The 20,575-nt window shown below is 34.3% G+C and overlaps 2 protein-coding genes across 8 annotated transcripts in view; one reads left to right on the forward strand and one right to left on the reverse strand.

Annotated features, from left to right (window-relative positions):
- The window catches only part of LOC128242929 (palmitoyltransferase ZDHHC3-like), a 34,618-nt gene extending 14,655 nt beyond the window's left edge, over nt 1-19,963 (forward strand). For 5 of the 7 annotated variants that reach the window (XM_052960372.1, XM_052960373.1, XM_052960376.1 and 2 more), the window contains 6 exons: nt 2,894-3,266; nt 4,329-4,453; nt 12,987-13,083; nt 13,855-13,948; nt 15,087-15,217; nt 16,066-19,514. In XM_052960372.1, coding sequence (XP_052816332.1) covers nt 2,894-3,266; nt 4,329-4,453; nt 12,987-13,083; nt 13,855-13,948; nt 15,087-15,217; nt 16,066-16,224 — 979 coding nt within the window. In that variant the 3' untranslated portion in view covers nt 16,225-19,514. Of the gene's footprint in view, nt 1-288; nt 1,116-2,893; nt 3,267-4,328; nt 4,454-12,986; nt 13,084-13,854; nt 13,949-15,086; nt 15,218-16,065 lie in introns of those variants that run through there. The other 2 variants (XM_052960377.1, XM_052960371.1) reach the window with 2 other exon arrangements.
- On the reverse strand, nt 7,217-10,505 carry LOC128242928 (uncharacterized). Its single transcript, XM_052960369.1, has 2 exons — nt 9,144-10,505; nt 7,217-8,931 (listed from the first exon to the last, which is right to left on the reverse strand). Exons 1-2 carry the CDS (start codon nt 10,405-10,407, stop codon nt 8,606-8,608), a joined length of 1,590 nt encoding a protein of 529 aa, XP_052816329.1. The 5' UTR covers nt 10,408-10,505; the 3' UTR covers nt 7,217-8,605.
- Nucleotides 19,964-20,575: the final 612 nt, after the last annotated feature.

The raw sequence follows: 20,575 nt of genomic DNA on the forward strand, positions 1-20,575 counted from the left end.
ATAACTGAAGATTCTTTGGGTCCAGGAACTTCATACTTGGTATGAGTGTTGCCGTTAGCCATGAATAGTAGATGATCGCTATTGATTTTGAAATCAGTAGATGAAAGGACAAGATTGCAGGTGAAAAACGGTATGTTGGCAGTGACCTTAAGCTGGGGAACTTTATACTTAGCGTGCCAGTTGGTCATGACTATTAGATGACCCCTTGTGATTTTGAGATCAGTAGGACAAAGGTCATGGACACAGTGACCTTCAGGTGACAAAATGGTTTCGGCTCAATAACTGAAAAACACTTGGGCCCAGGAACTTATACAATTATGGTATGCAATTTGGTCATGACTACTAGATGACCCCTATTGATTTTGAGGTCAGTACATCAAGGTCTGTTAGTTCATCTTCAGCCCAAAAGTCCAAATTTCATGTCCATCATTGATAATTTCTCAGCTAGACCACACAATAGGAGAGATAAGTGTTTTTTTCAAAAAAGCAATCACCTGTAGTAGATTTTTGAAATATTTTATTTCATTTACTTGATTAAAAATACTTGCTTAAAATTAAAATCACTAAAAATTTCTTTTAATTTAACTACCGTAATAACATTTTAGGAAATGGACTTAATTCAAATAGGAAATCAACTTAAGAAGTTTTATGAATACAGTCCCTGAAACAGATTGCCTTTACATAATTACAATATATCTTTCTGAAACACATTTTGTAAAATTTGATCAAATTACATCATTGTTATTAGTACTGTGTTTTGATCTGGAAGTTTGTATTTGACTCAGATGCTAGTCAACTGAAATCAAAATCTACAAATATAATGATTATCTGTTAGAGTCAAAATATGACTTGGATAAAAACTCAGTACTAATAACCCTCGTATCATTTTCTGGTTTAAGTCACTTTTAAAGACATGTTTTTGCATAAATATAAAATGTATTTAAAAGAAGCACTAAATTGTTTTAATGAAGTCACGTTAACTGACGCAATAATGACTTGACAACAGCAGAGTGGAGTATGACTTTACTGCATTGGAGTTGAAAATGGACTACCATTGATACATATTGCATAGAGATTGATGATGGGCAATGATAAAGTTGCATACATGCAACAAAGTAAGTTACAGTTGAGAGTTTTAGCAAACATCTTCTGATTAATTATCTGAGGGAGAAAGTTACATCTAAGACACAATTTATTTCTATGAAAATCTTATTGGGCCCAAATCACCATTAAGTTTGACCTTGACATTTATGATATAAGCTTGAATGCTATGCATGACTCACTTTACTATGCTGCTCTTTAATGCTTTGAATTTGGATTTTAAAACCGATTAGAATTTACAAAGTTACAGCTGAGACACAATTTATAACTATGAATTCCTTATTAGGCTCCACTGACTGCCAGTGGCCCTGACCTTAAAGATGAGAGCACAAAGGCTTTGCGCAACACATTTATTCATGCTACTTTACAATTGTTTAAAGTTTGATCAAAATCCGATATGAATTGACGTAAGTTACTAATGTGACAGGAAGTTAGTACCAGGCAAAGGTATAACACTGGTTAATTCATTGGTTTGGTCATAGTTAGCCGAGGTATTTAATGATTGGTCAATATTTATCTGAAAGTTACTATTAACCAATCATATCATTTGAATGTGCAAACCGATGGAATGATAACCCGTGGATAACTAATCAGACTAACAGTCAGTGATTGAGACTACTACAGACTGGTCCTGCTAAGCAATTTGAGCCATGTAGCCCAAAACAAACTCTATTTCTTAGGCCTAAAATGTTGAGATTAAATTGAAAAAATACAATGCCTGTTTTAAACTGACAGAAATATTTCTTCCTTGTCAGACTTCCACTTAAAGGCCAGGGGAAACATGCTACTACTCTAAAATCAGATTGGCGTTGATTGTTAGTTCCGAATCCTGCTTCATGTTAATGGAGACAGAGAAAGTGACAGTATCATGGTTTTAACCATCGATCTGAGTGTTACAATGTGCAGCATGTAATATTAGTTTAATTTTTAAATGGCTTTTTAAATGTTTCACTTCATTATACAGTTATAAATGCTTCAGTTGCATGCATTAATCTTTGCACCTTTTTCTATTAATAACATAATGTAAGACTATCCTTTAACTCTTTTTTTATAACCAACTTAAAGTTTATCATTGAAACTCTTGCAAGTGTGATATGATGGGCCAATAAATGAATTGACTTAGTCATAATTTGTGCCATTATAACTGAATTACAGTGCACAAACACATGACTGTGGGGTTTGTTTGGAGTCAACTATAAATTAACATTTTGGTCCAAGAACTATTCGATGGCCATTTGGACGTTTTGCTTGAGATTCTTACTGTGACATAATTTGTCTGCTTGAGACAGCCAAAAGATGAGATTTGGAAACGGCCACTTTAGACTGTATTATAATTATATGATAAATGACCCATTATTAGCTTTAGTAGATAAACGTCTTCTATATACTGTAAGGATTTGGGGAGAAAAAAGATATAAATGGCACCTTGGAATGCAAGTATGCAATAAAACTGGTCTTATTCTGGAATATATACAATTTCATGTGTCCTTTCTTGGTTAGTTTAGCTTTTGGCATGTTTCTATTTGCTTATCTGCAAGTCTTAACTACAGCATGGTCTGGTTTGTTAAAATGGGACAATATAGATGAATTCAGTTCAAGGCTTGCTATGTTGTTTTGATTCTAGGACATTTACTGTGGGCCATCATTTTTGAAAAAGTTCATAACACTGAAACTACCAACTCATTACACAAATTATAAATTTCATTTACAGTTTAAGCAAAAATAAATTAAAATTGTATTGCTCAGTAGAGTCAACTATACAGATATATAATTATAAACCTTTTGTTTTCAGGAAACATCATGAAACGTATGGGAATGATGGCGAACATGACTACATGTTGCCACCCCAGCAGACACCTCAAAAGCCACGTAAACCAGTTGAAGACAGCGTTGTCACGGTCGACTGCGGCCCATTTCTACGACGATTTGGTTTACATCGATGCATTCCACGCGAGAGTAGCCAAGTGTGGTTCGTGAAGGACATTTGTGGGATTATATGTGTGGTTATCACATGGATGTTGATACTTTACGCAGAATACGTTGTCATGTTCATCATGTTGTGGCCTAGCCCTAGTAGGGGATATTTCTGGGGCAACGCCATCCTCTTCAATGCCTTCACATTTCTCGCCATCGCGTCACATTCCAAAGCCATGCTCACAGATCCAGTAAGTGATGACAGTTAGGTTAGCTGGTATATGGTGTTGCTGCTTTCAGCAAGAATGTTGAGATACTGTCATAGTCATGGTGTTTGCTTCGTTTCATCGGCTGCCTCATTGTTGTCATCTTCATAATGCATAAATTGTTAAACATTTTAAAAAAAGTCATAGATATTAACAGGAAACTTGATTCACTTATCAAATACAACATTACCGAGATAGCTGTAGCAAGTCTCTCACAGATCGTGCTCAGCCATTGTGTTGTTCAGCTAAGACCTGGAAACACCTTCATTGCGAGCATGATGTGACTTCTTCATGACAAAAAAAGAAATTGTACCTAGGAGAGATTATGAACAAAACAGTACTACTGCCTTAATGCTCTTCTAGGTATGAAATCCCTCCTAGTATTCCTTATGAAACCGCCCGAAGTACGATAGACCATGAAAGCGTGCCACGGATCGAACTTGAACTGGGACCCTTAGAGTTAGAGGTGGACACCTAAACTGATCGACAACCCTAGCCCACATCTTGTTATTAATTAATCTCACTTTCCAGCCAAATGTTTGCAGAACTATAGGGCTTCTATAAAAGATATGAAACTTGAAATTTTCATTTCATGGACATCAATTTTAAAACTTTTGTATGAAATATGGAAGTTTTTGTCTAAGAATTTCTTCATTATTGGATGACTAATCTGATTAAAATAAAGTAATTTGCAGCTAAAATGTGCCAACTCCCCAAAAGTGTACTTAAATGCAAGAGGTAGTGAAATGGAAGTTTCTGTATGTCCTTGGACTCAAAGATGGATATTAAAGTACATTTTCAGAGTGTTATATGCTTCCAGACCTAACTTAATGGAAGCCCTGAAAATAATTAAAATTATTTCTGTATTTGATTACTTGCATAAACCAGAAGACTTAGCTTCAATCAATAAATTAATTAAACATCAGCTTTGATACAATTTACAGTATCATATTGAATATGCGGAGGAGTTAAAATCTTACTAGTATCATTTTTGCATGCTCTGTCACAGTTTAATCATTGAATTTTGTTAACACTGTATTATTACAGGGTGCGGTTCCCAAAGGCAATGCAACGAGGGAGAATATTTTAAAACTCGGGTTAAAAGAGGGTCAAGTGGTGTTTAAATGTCCGAAGTGTATAAGCATTAAGCCAGACAGGGCTCATCATTGCAGGTAAAATCTGTTTAAACATATGAGTTTATTCACCAGTCAATTGGAACCACGGCCCCCCAGGTCCGGGGGTATACCGGGGATAGCCGGGAAAATGGGCCATGTTTTTACTCTCCAGGTGGCCCCGCAGTGCCGGGTGAATGCGAGGTTTTGTCCTCGCGCCAAAAATAGCGGGGTGGGCCTTACCAAGTTCCCTTGGGTGCGGGGGCATTTAACGGGAATTTTACCAGCAGTTCGTCCCCACAGGGCGGGGATTTTACCCGGGGTTGGCTGGACCGAAAGTCAAAGTCCCCGCTATTCCCCAGACGTGGGGGGGGCTATGGTTACAATTGACCGGTGCATTAGTGATAGTGAGTACGGCACCCACAACCCGAATTATTGAGATTATACACAAGTTCTTTAGCTTTAGTGTATAATTTTATTCACGAGGGTTTTTGTAGATGTACTGGTAACTGTTTTATTCCATGTTATCAAGGACTTTCGTCAGTAAATAGCTGTTTTTATATAAGAGTATAGATATATGTGTTAGTTGTCCGCATGGTAGTAACTAGTTATTCAACGTTTACCCCCATCCTATTTGTTACTGTTTTGATATGGGAGTTAATGTGTTAACGAAAACAAAGATACCCCCTCAAACATAGTACAAGTTTACTTTCTGGATTCTGATTTGTCAGGGTCTCATGAAGTGTGCCCCAATTAGTGATGTTCTGATGAATTTATATAATCGAAAAATTGATTGGTTGGGCCAGAAATCGGTAACAATTGATTGTTTTTGGTCATTATCAATCATTGATTTAACCGGTGAGTTGTTTTTCTTCTTTTCTCTCGTTATTTGTGTACAGTTCATTTCCACCAATTTTTTTCCCTTTGAGTTCAATGAACTTCATTTATACATTCGGAGGTGTTCAGTTGTTATCGTTAAAAATATAGCTGAAAGCAACAACACCACCAAATAACTTCAAACATACACATAACACAAGCAAAGTTAAAGATTATGAGTTACTTTACAAGAATAAAAAGAAAATTAAGGGATTGTCAAAAAACTATTGTACTATCGATAATCAGTTTCTTGAGTGGAACGGATTAACAATAGTCAAACTGGAAGCGATTCCCAACACTAGCAACAATTATGTTAACTGTTATGGAATTAAGTTACTTGTGTATCAAACAGTGAAAAGCATGTATACACTATTTCTTAAGTTATAAAACAAAACCCAATCTCACAGAACTTTGCCTGTAGCTCAAATGTGAACACAGTGTTAAGCTTGTATAACTAGTACCATATAGCCTTACTCCCTTTATGGGAGTATCTTGGCATCCAATGCTTGTTGCTGGTCATGGTCTGGGAAGTCTGGGAAGTCATAAGAGAGGTTGAGAACCACTACTTAACAGGCACGTGTTAACTATGTTTTTTCGGACGTTTAAAGCATGTTGTTGATAACCAGGATACGAGTTACATTCATGATCTACGGCATACAGATATCTGTAGCCTTGTGCATGGTAAACAGTAATGGTAACGCTACATATTCACGGGAAACTATAAGCCTCTTTTCTGGAAACTGCTTGAGACTGATTCATCCTACAGACCCAATGCTAGCACAGTTCTAGTCCATCAAATGTCCCAGATTTTCAAGCGCTTTTACGCCGAAGTGGGAATTGATACTACGAGAAGGACACTACCCAGTATCTAGCCATTCTGGACATGTAACATGTTGCACTTGATTGTAGTAGGGTTTCACAGATAAAGCTGTACAGCTGTGCTGTACATACCTACAGTTTAAGATTCCTAAAAACATTAACAGTATGTTCGAAGCCCCTAGATCGGACGTACGACCTGATGTCAATTCTGTTCACAGTGAAGACAGTGAAAATGACAAAAAACCTACAGAATCTGTTGCCCAGGCTTTTGAATCTTTATGATTGGTTCTGCTGGAAAGTGTTAATAAAGTTATTCTTGAAAAAAATTGAGATTGTACTCTAACAGTTTAAGACATGCTGGTTGCGCCTTTGAATTCATTTAGTTTATGTTCATGTAATTGATGCCATGTTTATCTAGAATTTATAACTTATCATCATATTTCCCTTGGTTTGAATAGTTGCACTGACCATTGAGTTCCAGGCATTTGAGATTGAAGTTCATGTTCTTTTTGTTTGTTACTTTACTGAAAAAATAAGTTGAGTGCAAATGTGTGATTCTTTTTGGGGCTTCAGACCAGCCTTTAAACAGATAAGCAAAGTCATAACGTAGCTAAATGGTCAAATCTAAGATTTTGCTGAGTGGCATAAAAATCAAAAGCCTAATCACAAACAGACAAAATACAATGACCATTAAGTAGATGCAGGTGACAGTCAAATGTAGTGTCATTGCCATCGTGTCAGCAGACCACAAGGCCAATAACTCTAACATTTAGCTCTAATAGACAACAGTAGTACTTTTCCAAATATGGAAACACAGAGATCAGCAGAAGGCGGAGCTTAAAAAGCTGTTTAAAATTTTAAATTCTTAATCAATGTAATAAGCGTAGTACTGAACATAAGCTGATCCGACACATTCCTATATCGTTATATGTATTTTCCTAACAAAACCCATCCCTATTTGTTACATAAGGACTTTATTAGTTGAATCCAAGTATCTGTGTTGCAATCAAATATCTATTTTGGTATCAATAATCTATGCTTAAATCAAAGTATCTATACAGTTTCATACATGTGAACCTTTTGCAATGACAGAGAGGTAGATTTAGGTCTCAAAAGCGGTAGTTTGGGTTCAAAAGCGGTTGAATTTCTAATTTCTTTATTTTTCAGTCAAAAACAATGATGGATACAATGTAAACAAAAAACTTGATATTTGTTACCATTTTTAGATTTTCGGAAAATACTCATTAAATACATCAGGGTTAAGAGACTTGTCAAATGTCAGTGTTTTTGCTAATGAAACAGAAGTAATATTAACTCTGACTTGTAAAAACATGTTTATATTCAGAAGAGCTGTTAAAAAATCAAATCAGACTGCCAAAACAGGTAGGAGTGTAAGCGCAGACAACTGCAGAATTGTGTATGTCAATTTTCCCGCCTAAATGTCATAATATTTTATACACTGTAGATAATAATTAACACCTTGGAAATGTTGTTTTCTTTGATGTTTTGACAGTTTTTAAATGTCTTTGATATTTAAAAAATGCTGCTTAGTAGGATGGCAATTAACAAAGAATGCTGATTAGTGGTCTTTTGTACCATACTGGTAACTAAGCAACAATCTCGGCCGAAGTGTGAAGTGATTTGACAAGTTGTTTATTGCACCATGTTCTTTTAAGTTACAGATTAATATGGTATTTTAGCATGGTTGATAGAATTTTGAGGTTTTTGAAAGAAAATTTAAGGCCAATTGGATAGAATTTTGAGGTTTTTTAAAAGAGCTTTAGGCGTACGAAGGGTCTCAAAAGCGGAATATTTTACCTACCGACGGTAGAGTTCACGTTTATGATGTTTGAATCAACGTTTCTGTGCTCAAGTTCTCGGAATCAAAGAATCTTTGTACAAATAAATTTTTAGGTTCACATGAATGATCAAGAATAAAATTTGCACAAGAATCAGAGGTTATATATGCAAAAGCCATATCAGTTTGAACAATTTAATCAGATTAACAGTTTCCCAGTCATGGACTAGATTCAATGTTTTTCAGTTATGGATTGAATCAACAGTGTTCCATTCCTGGATCAGATCAAAAGTTGTCCACTTAAACATCAGAATAACAGATTTCTTCTCATGGATGAGATTAATGTTTTATTTGTCATGGATCTGATTAATGTTTTATCCTTCATGGATCTGATAGGCAGTTTCCACTCATGCATTACATTAATGGTTCACTCATGGATCAGATTATTGGTTTCACTCATGGAACAGATACAAATGTAGACAGTTCTCAAACTCCACTCATAAATCAGATTTATAGTTTTCCATGCAAGTACCAGATTAATGGTTTCACTCGTGGATCAAATTAACAGTGTTCCACTCATAAATCAGGTTAACAGTTTCCCACTTATTCATCATACTGATGATTTTCCACTCATGTATCTAATTTTTGAATTAGTAACATAGTTGCTTCTCATGATTGGAAAATAAATGAGAGAATAAGCATATACCGGGTAATTGAAATCAGAAATGCAGCTTATTTCCTGGTACTGCCATGTGTACTAATATGTTCTCCATCTGTTTTCTAATACGTTCAGCCCCATTGGAACTGAGTAGAATGCTGCCTTCCCCATGCAAAAACATTTTACTGACATGAATTTCGAGTGTGTCCTTGTCCGGTTGTTTGAAGGAGGTGACAAGGGAATGAGGTATCACTGTAACGGTTGTGAGCCGTGCCGAAGGACTTATAAAGTGTAATCCAAGATTGTTCAATGTAAGGGTTGAGTCTCGTGTAATCCCGCACTTTGTAGCAAATGTTGACGGCAAGATGGTGATTCTGAACTTGCTTTCTGGAAAAAAGAATCTTGCGTTAATCATCATCTTTTTTGTTATTTAATGATTTTTTTTTATAAAAAAATCCCTCACAAAAAAGTTATTCATTGTTTTAATACCTCTGTACAAGAAGAATTAGAAAATTCCACCGACTATATCCATAGACAAATATTTCTTTAAGTTAACATAAATGATACATTGTAAAAACAGAATATGCTGTTAGATTTACCAATTTCATCACTTGTTGCTGGTTTTTCCACAATTTCTTCATAGTTGTCAGTCTGAAATTCTTCTGTCTTCAATTTAGGTTGGAAAGTAGCTTTACCATATTTATCAAAGTCAATGTATCCTGAAAAATGTTCCAGATCAGGTAAATGTTTCTCAGGGTCTTTGATGTCAGAGTCATCTTTTGACATTTGTCTCATTTGTATTTTCTTTTTTCTTAAATTTGGCAATGTGTTTGTTTTCTGTGTCAGTGCAAACAACTCCACTTTGATAGGAAAGTGATTCAATGTTTCATCAGACTTTTTATGGTCTTGTGTACATGATTTGCAAAGATGGGAACAACACTCAGTGCAGTACTTGACACTTCTTGCCAGTTTTCCAATCTTTGAACACTGGCTACAATTGTATGTCTTGATTTTCTTGTGGGTGTCTTCAAGGTATTTGATGTCTTGTTTTGTGTTCTCGTACTCTCCTGAACTTGTGGATACTAGTCTCTTTTTGAGGCAGATAGCAGCTGTCTTCTTAGTTGGTATAAGATAACCATCTTCATCAGTTGCCATGAGTTTAGCTTTTTGAACTTTCCTATTTCCATCACATTTAGCCTTTTCAGTGTTAATGTTAGTCTTCTTACATGTATCTACATAGTCATAGTCATAGTTGACAGGAGTGTCATAGTCATAGTTGTCAGGAGTGTTGTAGTAAACAGGAGTGTCAATTTTTGTTTCAGTTTCATCGCTAATCATTTTCACACTCGATTTGGGCATAATTCCATTTGTATCATTTTCATACACACTATCTTGATTTCTCTCATTTTCATAGATATGGTTAATAACTGTGTCCACCAACGTGCCAGTGTGTTTCTCCTCTTTGTTCCAAATACATTTGTTTGCAACTGTGGAACCAGTAGCCTGACTATCTTGTGAAGTTTTGATGCTGGTTTGTTTGTCTTTAAGACAATCGTCAACTGTCTTTGTATCCATTCCAACATTTATGTAATCTGTGTCAATGATTTCTTTGCCATAAGCGCTGTCTTTGGTTGAATTGTTCTCAATAGATTGGTTATTAGTATTAGAAAAACAAAGCTGACAATTAGCATATTCCCTTTTATCACATTCCGCGTTCACTGATGTTGGTAAATTATTGTATAATTCCTTGTATTCAGCTGGCAATCTTTGAAGTTTTCCTCTTCTTTCATTAGATACTTGTCTGTTCTTTCTATGTGGTTGATTTGAAAAGTCTAAAGATACATTGGCAATAGTAAATTCCATTATTTGAACCTGTCTTTTAGAGAAGAAGAAACTGTTGTTATATTGGATGATTTCAAGTGATTTACTGTCTTCATTAGCACCTCTTTGATGACATAAAGTGTTAGTGGTTATATTTATTATGTCTACTCAGGAAATAATATCATTGTTAACAGGATACAATGAATTCATATAGGCTTGATAAGATGATTTAATCTTGAATTGGCAGCACATTGTAAATATTTAACCCAATCATTCGGTTGGCTATGAAATACGTAGTTCATGCTGTTTTGAACAAAAATCTCATTGAAAGATATGTGGGCGAGAGGATCGGATAGGAGTGGCTATCATTGGGGACCAAATTTCATTGGTAGTTTCAGATAATTTTTGTTTACTGAGAATTACTCCCAAAAGGAAACATATTATATTTGTATTTATGGACTTTAAGTTAAAAATTATTGTCAAGGCCAAGGAACAGTTTGTACTCAATGACTTTAGTTATGAATGAAATGTAAAGAAGAAATTTGATGTGTAGCAAGATGATATAGTTATGTATGGTAGGTATTCATTGTGGGAGATGAGGTCAAGATTGCTTATGATGAAATTAAAAAAAACAACTGGTTATATGAAAGTTATAGCAATTGATGCTTTTCATACTATTGTCTTATATATGAGGACACACAATTTCTTTTTGTAAGAAACTCTGATAGCTAGCTATCATTAAAACCTGGTTTTGTCATTTCTAGTTAAACTATTTAATTCATGAAGTGTTCATATTTTACCTTTGGTAACATATAAAATGATTTGATTTTTATTCATGTATAACAACATAACATTTAAAACATTTTGTTAGAGTCTGTAATGGGGATTATGTATGTTAGATTCCAGTATCAATGTTAAGTTAGCCTAGGGTCAGTGTTAAGTTAGAGTCAGTAATTGGGATTATGTATGTTAGATTCCAGTATCAATGTTAAGTTAGCCTAAGGTCAGTTATGGGGATTATGTAGGTTAGATTCCAGTATCAATGTTAAGTTAGCCTAGGGTCAGTAATGGGGATTATGTATGTTAGATTCCAGTATCAATGTTATGTTAGCCTAGGGTCAGTAATGGGGATTATGTAGGTTAGATTCCAGTATCAATGTTAAGTTAGAGTCAGTAATGGGGATTATGTAGGTTAGATTCCAGTATCAATGTTAAGTTAGGGTCAGTAATGGGGATTATGTATGTTAGATTCCAGTATCAATGTTAAGTTAGGGCCAGTAATAGGGATTATGTAGGTTAGATTCCAGTATCAATGTTAAGTTAGAGTCAGTTATGGGGATTATGTATGTTAGATTCCAGTATCAATGTTAAGTTAGAGTCAGTAATGGGGATTATGTAGGTTAGATTCCAGTATCAATGTTAAGTTAGGGTCAGTAATGGGGATTATGTATGTTAGATTCCAGTATCAATGTTAAGTTAGGGTCAGTAATAGGGATTATGTAGGTTAGATTCCAGTATCAATGTTAAGTTAGAGTCAGTTATGGGGATAATGTATGTTAGATTCCAGTATCAATGTTAAGTTAGGGCCAGTAATAGGGATTATGTAGGTTAGATTCCAGTATCAATGTTAAGTTAGGGTCAGTAATGGGGATTATGTAGGTTAGATTCCAGTATCAATGTTAAGTTAGGGCCAGTAATAGGGATTATGTAGGTTAGATTCCAGTATCAATGTTAAGTTAGGGTCAGTAATGGGGATTATGTAGGTTAGATTCCAGTATCAATGTTAAGTTAGAGTCAGTAATGGGGATTATGTATGTTAGATTTCCGTATCAATGTTAAGTTAGGGTCAGTAATGGGGATTATGTATGTTAGATTCCAGTATCAATGTTAAGTTAGGGTCAGTAATGGGGATTATGTATGTTAGATTCCAGTATCAATGTTAAGTTAGGGTCAGTTATGGGGATAATGTATGTTAGATTCCAGTATCAATGTTAAGTTAGAGTCAGTAATGGGGATTATGTAGGTTAGATTCCAGTATCAATGTTAAGTTAGGGTCAGTAATGGGGATTATGTAGGTTAGATTCCAGTATCAATGTTAAGTTAGAGTCAGTAATGGGGATTATGTAGGTTAGATTCCAGTATCAATGTAAAGTTAGGGTCAGTTATGGGGATTATGTTGGTTAGATTCTAGTATCAATGTTAAGTTAGGGTCAGTAATGGGGATTATGTAGGTTAGATTCCAGTATCAGTGTTATGTTTGGGTCAGGGATAATGTAGGTTAGAAAAACTGTGCAGAGTAGCTGACCTCAACATTCAATATCTATGAATGTAAATGGAAGTAGTTCATAATTTGTGTTGTCCATGCATCAGGCTCAATTTCTCATGTCCGGAATGTTACTTTATCTTGTATTGACAGACTTAAAAATAACATGCCACGTGTGTTCGATATAACAAGATGATGTATCACATGCACAACCCATGTCCCTACCTCTGAGGTCAAGGTCACACTTTGTGTTTGTTTACTATCTAATGCTGATTATAAGGACATAGAGTATAGGTGGTCCAGTCCGGACTGTAACTTACTCTTGTTCAAAATAAGTTCATTTGTGTTTCAATTGCAGTGTTTGTCAGAGATGTATACGCAAGATGGACCATCACTGTCCTTGGGTAAACAACTGTATTGGGGAAAATAACCAGAAGTTCTTTGTACTTTTTACGGTAAGTGTATGATGTATAAATTATGTTACTGTAATTCCGTAAGTGTATAATACACTTTTTACTGTATAACAGTTTCTACTTTCTATTCTGGTGTATGACATACTTTTACTATAAGTGTGAAATGAAATTATACTGTAATTGTGCATTTTTTACTTCAAGTGTATAATGCATTTTTTACTGTAAGTATATAATGCAATATTTACTTCAAGTATAAAGTGCACTTTTACATTAAGTGTATAATGCACTTTTAACAGTAAGTGTATTATGCGTTTTGTACAGTTTAATATTTAGTCTTATTAACGGGGTACCTTGTGAGTTTTCCAGAGCAAAAAAGTTTAAGCATTGTGGTAGTCTCTGTGGTGTCTGCAGGGAAAACTAAAGAAAAAACAATCAAGTTGTTCAAATGAAACTTGGTATACATGTTGGTGTAGACAATACTTATACATGTATATATAACAATAGCAATAACTCTGGCTGCAATAATAGTGAAATATTTCCCCTTGTTTGGCTCACATCTGCTGTTTGGCAACAAGAATACCATACATGTGTCCTGGGTGTGAATGCTATATAATTGATATAATCTATTTAATTATATTTAGTATTGTCAGTGTAAAACATCTCCATTTTCCAACATAATGTTTGTGTTTTAGTTATACTTCTATATATTTGTAGGATCTCGATTTTCCAACATAATGTTTGTGTTTTAGTTATACTTGTATATATTTGCAGGATCTCGATTTTCCAACATAATGTTTGTGCTTTGTGTTTCAGTTATATATTTGCCTGATCTCCATACATGCTGTGTACATGTCCATACAACATTTCATCACGTGCATCGGCAAAGACTGGAAAGGTAACGATTCTGGTAAATTGATTTTGTTTTATTTTATTTTGTTAAAAAATTATAATGGAAAAACAATGGCGGTATTGTCATGAGCTTGGTGTTGATGGCAAGGCGTTCATCATTGAGCAAAATCTTTACCTAGCCACAACTTGAAAATTGTTTAAGATATTGATGTGCAACATGGTTCAAATGTCGCAATGAAAATATGCACATGAGATGAAAGTTGAATGTGTTAAAATGGAGTTATTTTTACTTACTTTCATGAACAAACACCAAACATTCACTGAAACATACTCATTTAAACAGGATTTTTTTAATCCAAGTCTAAAATATATTTTTTCAAAAACATTCTTACGCTTTTTAGCTACAAAGAGCATTTTCCGTCGCATTTTTAAGTAATATTAATAGATTCTAAATTCAAACTTTCGATGATGTTTTGTTAAATTTTATGTCCAATATGACCACACTCCATATGATTAATACATAAATACTCACACGGTAATTTTCCCAAATATGACAGTTAAACTGAAAATTTTATGTTATGAAAGAAAAAAGTGTTTTTTTTTATTTGTTTAATAAAGTTACTGGACCCCAGAACCATTTTGGTATATAAAAGTGGTGTTTTGAAATTATCAACAATTTATATTCAACTGCCAGTGAGATACTTAGGTAACTACCTGTACTTAAATTAATTAATGATTATTGACCCTGCGTCTGCTTTTTTCATGAACTCTCAAAAGAACTATTACCCTTGATTTTCTTGATACTTAAAGCCTCTGAGTATTGAAATTCTAAGAAAACATGTCGCATTTCAGATCAATTTCCCATTGGGGAAATGACATTCCATCTACAGATTTGTCATACGATTTTCTTGATTGATTGCCATAACAACAGAAGTGTCAATTTGTGTTGCATCTCTATCTTTTAACTTGTGTTGCTTAGCAACAGTATTTTTATAAATAACATAGAATAGGCACTTAATTTTAGTTTCAGAATTTTTAGATGAAAGTAATTGCTTTCCTTTTATAAATGAAAAAAAAAACGAGTAATGAGTGTAAGTATTTGATTTTGAGTCAATGTCTATCACAAATACACACATGAATGTAAATAATTGTTGTTTTTAAATGTAGTAAACTAATTATGTTAAATCCCATTATAGGTTGCTCTGGGGTGTCCCCACCAGCCACAACGATATTCCTGATATTCCTGGTGTTCGAGGGTCTACTATTCGGGATATTCACAGCCATAATGTGCGGCTCACAAATGACTGCCATCTGCTCAGATGAAACTGTAAGTATAAGCATAGAATATGTTATGGACAAATGAACCTGTCACATGCGTTATATGGACAAATGCACCCATCTTGTGTGTTATATGGACAAATGCACCCATCTTGTGCGTTATATGGACAAATGAACCTGTCACATGCGTTATATGGACAAATGCACCCATCTTGTGTGTTATATGGACAAATGCACCCATCTTGTGCGTTATATGGACAAATGAACCTGTCACATGCGTTATATGGACAAATGCACCCATCTTGTGTGTTATATGGACAAATGCACCCATCTTGTGCGTTATATGGACAAATGCACCCATCATGTGTTATATGGACAAATGCACCCATCATGTGTGTTATATGGACAATGGCAAACATCACATTTGTGATGCACCCTCCTGTCATTTTCCTCTTTCAATACTTTCTAACCATGAAATCTGTCCTGTTGATATGTAACAGTTACATGAAGTCATATTTTAAGGTACCCGGTAATAAAAAAGATGGTGAAAACACATTAATGAAGTAATTTAAAACTTCATCCTGATTGACATTCTGAAATTGAGATATACCGGTAGTAGTTATTGTCTTTGAAATGTACTGATTTCTTCGCTGAAAATTATAGAAGCTTATAGCTGTCTTCACATTCAAGTAAAAATATATGACCATTATTATAAAATGCTCAACCGATAAATAGGCTATGACAGATAATGTCAAATTTTCAATCTCAACATTTCAGTTATTTGGCCTTTATCACTTCTTGAATTTGTGACTGATTTTTTTTTTATTTATAAATATGTTCCCTGTTTAAACTGATTCTTGTAGACCTATAGTATTTGTGTTCCTTCAATCATTTCAGGGAATAGAATCCCTTAAAAAGGACCAGGCAACTTGGGAGAGAAGATCCTATTGGTTGAGCGTCAAGGCCGTGTTCGGGCATCCATTCAGCTGGCGATGGTTTTCTCCATTCTCCCAACCAAACTTTGTGTATTTTGGTTCACAACAATACTGTGTATGAGTGTGTGTGTGTATCAGAGTGTGTATGTGTCTGAGTGTGTGTGAACTTGTAATTAATGTGTGAGTGTTTCCAATATGAGAATATTCTAGCAGGAGGCTGAGTGATCTTCAGGCACCCATGTCCGATCCATTTTGATACACTCCATTTTGGATTGGTTGAAACATAGGTTTGGATCAAGTTAGACTTAAAAAAAATGAGTTTTATGGGGGTTTTTAAAGTTCTTATTAAAGTACATGTACTATTATGGAGAAGTATTTATCCATCATAATAATTAATTTTTGAATTTAGGAGTTTTTTTATTGATAATTTTGAGTGAGAGAACTTGAAATTTTGCTGTGTTTTGAAACAATGAAAATATGAACATTATTCCATCTTATTTCCAACAGAATACAACTGTTGCAGCAAACTATCACAAATAGACTAGTATTGGTTGGTTGTATCTATTTTATGTATAGTATATCACTGTATTAAAAACAATATAAAAAAGAACATTCATAAACTCTAGTTTCTGTTTACGAGATGAACTATGGAAAACCAAGATATTGCTTATCATTATTTACAAAGAATCATTAAAAATTGTTTTCCAGTGAATTACACAACTCAAAATGTGTGTTATTAGTTTTTTCTCTTGGAGAATTTAAGCAACTTTTGGTGCACATTGAGTGGAATACATCACATTGTCTTCATTGAAGCATGGTCTTCATCTGTCATGTGTACAGGGAGGGCTCAGCTCGAGACAAATGTAAAACCGTGTATAAATAGAAGGGCTTTCCCATGTCTTCAGCTAAGCCCTCAATTATTTTTGTAGCAACATGCTTCTCTATCTAGGTTGATCCTTGCATATATAGGATTATATTATTTTTTATACTTTTAATATCTGTATATTGTGTCCAAGCTTAACTTATAAGCTTAACTTATATTATGTATCCTATGTTTATATTTGACACTTTTATATGCAGAGGAAATGGCAATAGATAACTGCGAGTATAGTGTTAGCAACAAGTGTTCTATACTTAGTGGAGAGTTATGTCCCTTCAAACAAGCAGTGTTCTATACTTAGTGCGGAGTTATGTCCCTTCGCTCTCTGAAAAAGACAACAAGATTAGATTGTTTAATAAATCTGTATGTTTGTATGTATTAAAATCTTGCAAAATATTGATGTTTGCTGTAGTTTTAATCTAACTTGACAGAAATCCTCAGTAATTCACTTATTTATATACTTTGAGGAATATGTTGCCCACTTATAAGATCATTTTTTTGAAAAATATTCCATCAAACGTGATAGTTGTATATAGTTCATCATGTAAATAGCCATTGCTTAACATTTATAAATAAGACCTTAAATATTTATGAAATTTTAAACATCACTTCTGGCCCCAATTTCTCAAAACTTCTTAAGTCCCTTATAACAGGATTAAGCTAAACTCACTATTTTTGTTGTTCTATTATATGCGTTATATTTACTTCTTTAAGAGTTTTTAGAAATTATATAAAAAAAATCTGTATGCTAATTAGAAGAAACCATTTTTCATTTATCAAAATCCATTATTAGTATGTATTTTGGCTAATTGAAATAAGCGACTTAAGCCTGTTAAGCTTAAGAAGTTTCGAGAAATTGGGGCCTGGTGTTTTTGTGTCGCCTAAAAAGACGACATATAGGGGTTACTTTTGTCGGCGGCGGCGTCCGCGTCCCATTTTCGCTTGTCCGGGGTATATCTCCTAAACTATTAGTGGTATCAACTTGAAACTTCATATGTAGATAGATCTAATTGAGGGCAAGTGCAGTGCACAAGAACTGTTACTCTTGCTTCCATATTTTTAGGGTTATTGCCCTTTATTTTTCATGCTTAAAGTTTTGTCCGGGGCATATCTTGTAGAATATAAGAGTTATCAACTTGAAACTTCATATGTAGATAGATCTCATGGAGGGCAAGTGCAGTGCACAATAACAGTCACTCTTGCTTTCTTAGTTTTAAAATTATTGCCCTTTGTTAATTTTCATGCTTAAAGTTTTGTCCGGGGCATATCTTGAAGAATAAGAGAGGTATCAACTTGAAACTTCATAGCTAAATAGATCTCATTGAGGGCAAGTGCAGTGCACAACAACAGTAACTCTTGCTTTCTTAGTTTTAAAGTTATTGCCCTTTGTTAATTTTCATGCTTAAAGTTTTGTCCGGGGCATATCTTGAAGAATATAAGAGGTATCAACTTGAAACTTCATAGCTAGATAGATCTCATTGAGGGCAAGTGCAGTACACAAGAACCGTTACTCTTGCTGCCATATTTTTAGAGTTATTGCCCTTTGTTAATTTTCTTGCTTAGGTTTTGTCCGTGGCATATCTCGTAAACTATAAGAGGTTTCAACCTGAAACTTATTCCGTAGGTATATCTGACTGAGGGTTCAAATGCCACCTACACTTGAAAGTTAAATGGCAACATCATTGTCTATAAATGAATAAAATGCCAATCTAACAGCTATAATGTCGACAGTAAATAATTCGTCAGGCGACACATCCGACTCGCGGAGTTCTAGTTATGTTGAAGTATCTGCTGTTTTTTATCAAATAAAGAATACCGGAATTGTACTGCATAACAATGTATGAACCCCAAATGGTTATTGTGTTTTACGCTTTTGAACAAAAACCTCTACATTCAGCTACTATTATGAAACCTTTGTCTGTGCCATTTAAGAACTATGTGACCCTCTTTTCAATGAGTATAAGACAAAATATCTCCACAAAATATTGCAGGATCAACAACTTTATCTAGATAAAACAAGAAGTTTCCCTTGCATTAGTTTTCATTAAGAACTTTTTTATTTAACATTAGCGGTGTAAATGGTATTTAATGCTACCATGGGTGATAGATTCAAAAGTTACATGCTTGTTGATCAGATGGACACAGAGTACATCGCTAGCAAATTCCTTCTGTGTTTGTAAGTATAATAAATTTGTTTCTCTTTAGTCGGGCTTGCTTTCTAGAACTATTACCAGGTAATTGTTTCAAACCTCTAGTAAAAGCCAAATAAGCGTTTCTTATTTTTGAAGGATTTTATTAAATATAAAATAAAAAGATTATTATACAAATCAGCACTTACTTAAAATATTGGAGTAAACATGCTTATATATAAATACACAAAGGAAAGATATTATACAATATTTGTTACACTTTTTGTACATTAATTTAATGTTTACATACTGTTATATGTTAAAAAAATATACTATGAATTTTGTTGTACTTTTTTAAATAAAGTAGATTATTGAACTGTCAACTTTGTCTTGGTTCTGTATAATTTTTACATGCATTTTGTGTGGTATAATGATAGCCTTGGTGATATTGGTGTTGATGTCAGGGTTGGCATTGTGCAACATTTTTAACTTTGATCATCACTCAAAAACTGTTCAAGATATTCAAGTGAAACTTGGTACAGTTGTTGCAAGTAACAGCACGTATATGTACAGCAAGCCCCATAACCCTGGCTTTAAAAACTAGTTATGCCCGTTTGACCGAAATAACACTGGACAAGTTTCAGCCATTTTCTCCACAGCATTTTCGTTACCAGAGTTTGTCTGTTTTTTAACTGTTTTTTAAAGAAATAAGTCATGAAATTGTTTCAGACTTGTGTTATTGTTGGCTATAAATGTTCAAAAACTGTTCAAGCGAGTCACATACAAATTTGTACATATGTTAACAGTGACAAGCAAGGCACATTATAAACTTTGACAGTTGCTGGCATCTGCTTGATAACTGTTCACTGTATATCAACACAATCATTTTTACTTTTACTTGTTTTTTTAAAAGAATAAAAGGGATTTATAGTGGTTGTCATGGTGTCAATGTTGCTGTAGTCATGTAAGCACTGTCACTCTGTCTTGTCTCAGAAACCATTTGAGATATTGAATTGAAACATGACACAATTGGTCTAATAACGTACGATAGGTTTCCTGAATATTACGCTAAAGTTGTGTTTCAAGTGTATAGGTAATTAACTCACCACTTGGTCTCTTTCAACCTTTCAATTGTCCAATAATGGAATCATATTTGTCATGTAATATAAGCTTTGTCCACCTCTAACAATCTCCTACAAGTAACCAGGCTGACTGAGGCTGCCATTCATGTATTGTTAATTGCTACAAAAGGTGAATGAACAACACTGTAATTTTTTATTTTGTCCTGATGGATACAATGAAATGGCTATAGCAATTTATTCTTGTGTAGGAGAACATTTCTAGATTAAAAGAATAGGATTATTTTTTCCAGTGCATCCTCGACAAGGGTAGTGACTCTGGTGTGGTGTCCAGTGAGGTCTCTGGTTTTGTCTCCCATGTGGTCTCCAGTGTGGAAAAAATAG

Source organism: Mya arenaria, chromosome 8, assembly GCF_026914265.1.
Source record: "Mya arenaria isolate MELC-2E11 chromosome 8, ASM2691426v1".
Classification (NCBI taxonomy): domain Eukaryota; kingdom Metazoa; phylum Mollusca; class Bivalvia; order Myida; family Myidae; genus Mya; species Mya arenaria.

Excerpts from the sequence above, each read along its gene's own strand:
- LOC128242928 (XM_052960369.1), bottom strand. The coding sequence starts at position 10,407 with ATGGAATTTACTATTGCCAATGTATCTTTAGACTTTTCAAATCAACCA. Across the intron at positions 8,932-9,143 it reads AGCAACAAGTGATGAAATTG|AAAGCAAGTTCAGAATCACC; the intron begins GTAAATCTAACA and ends TCTTTTTTCCAG.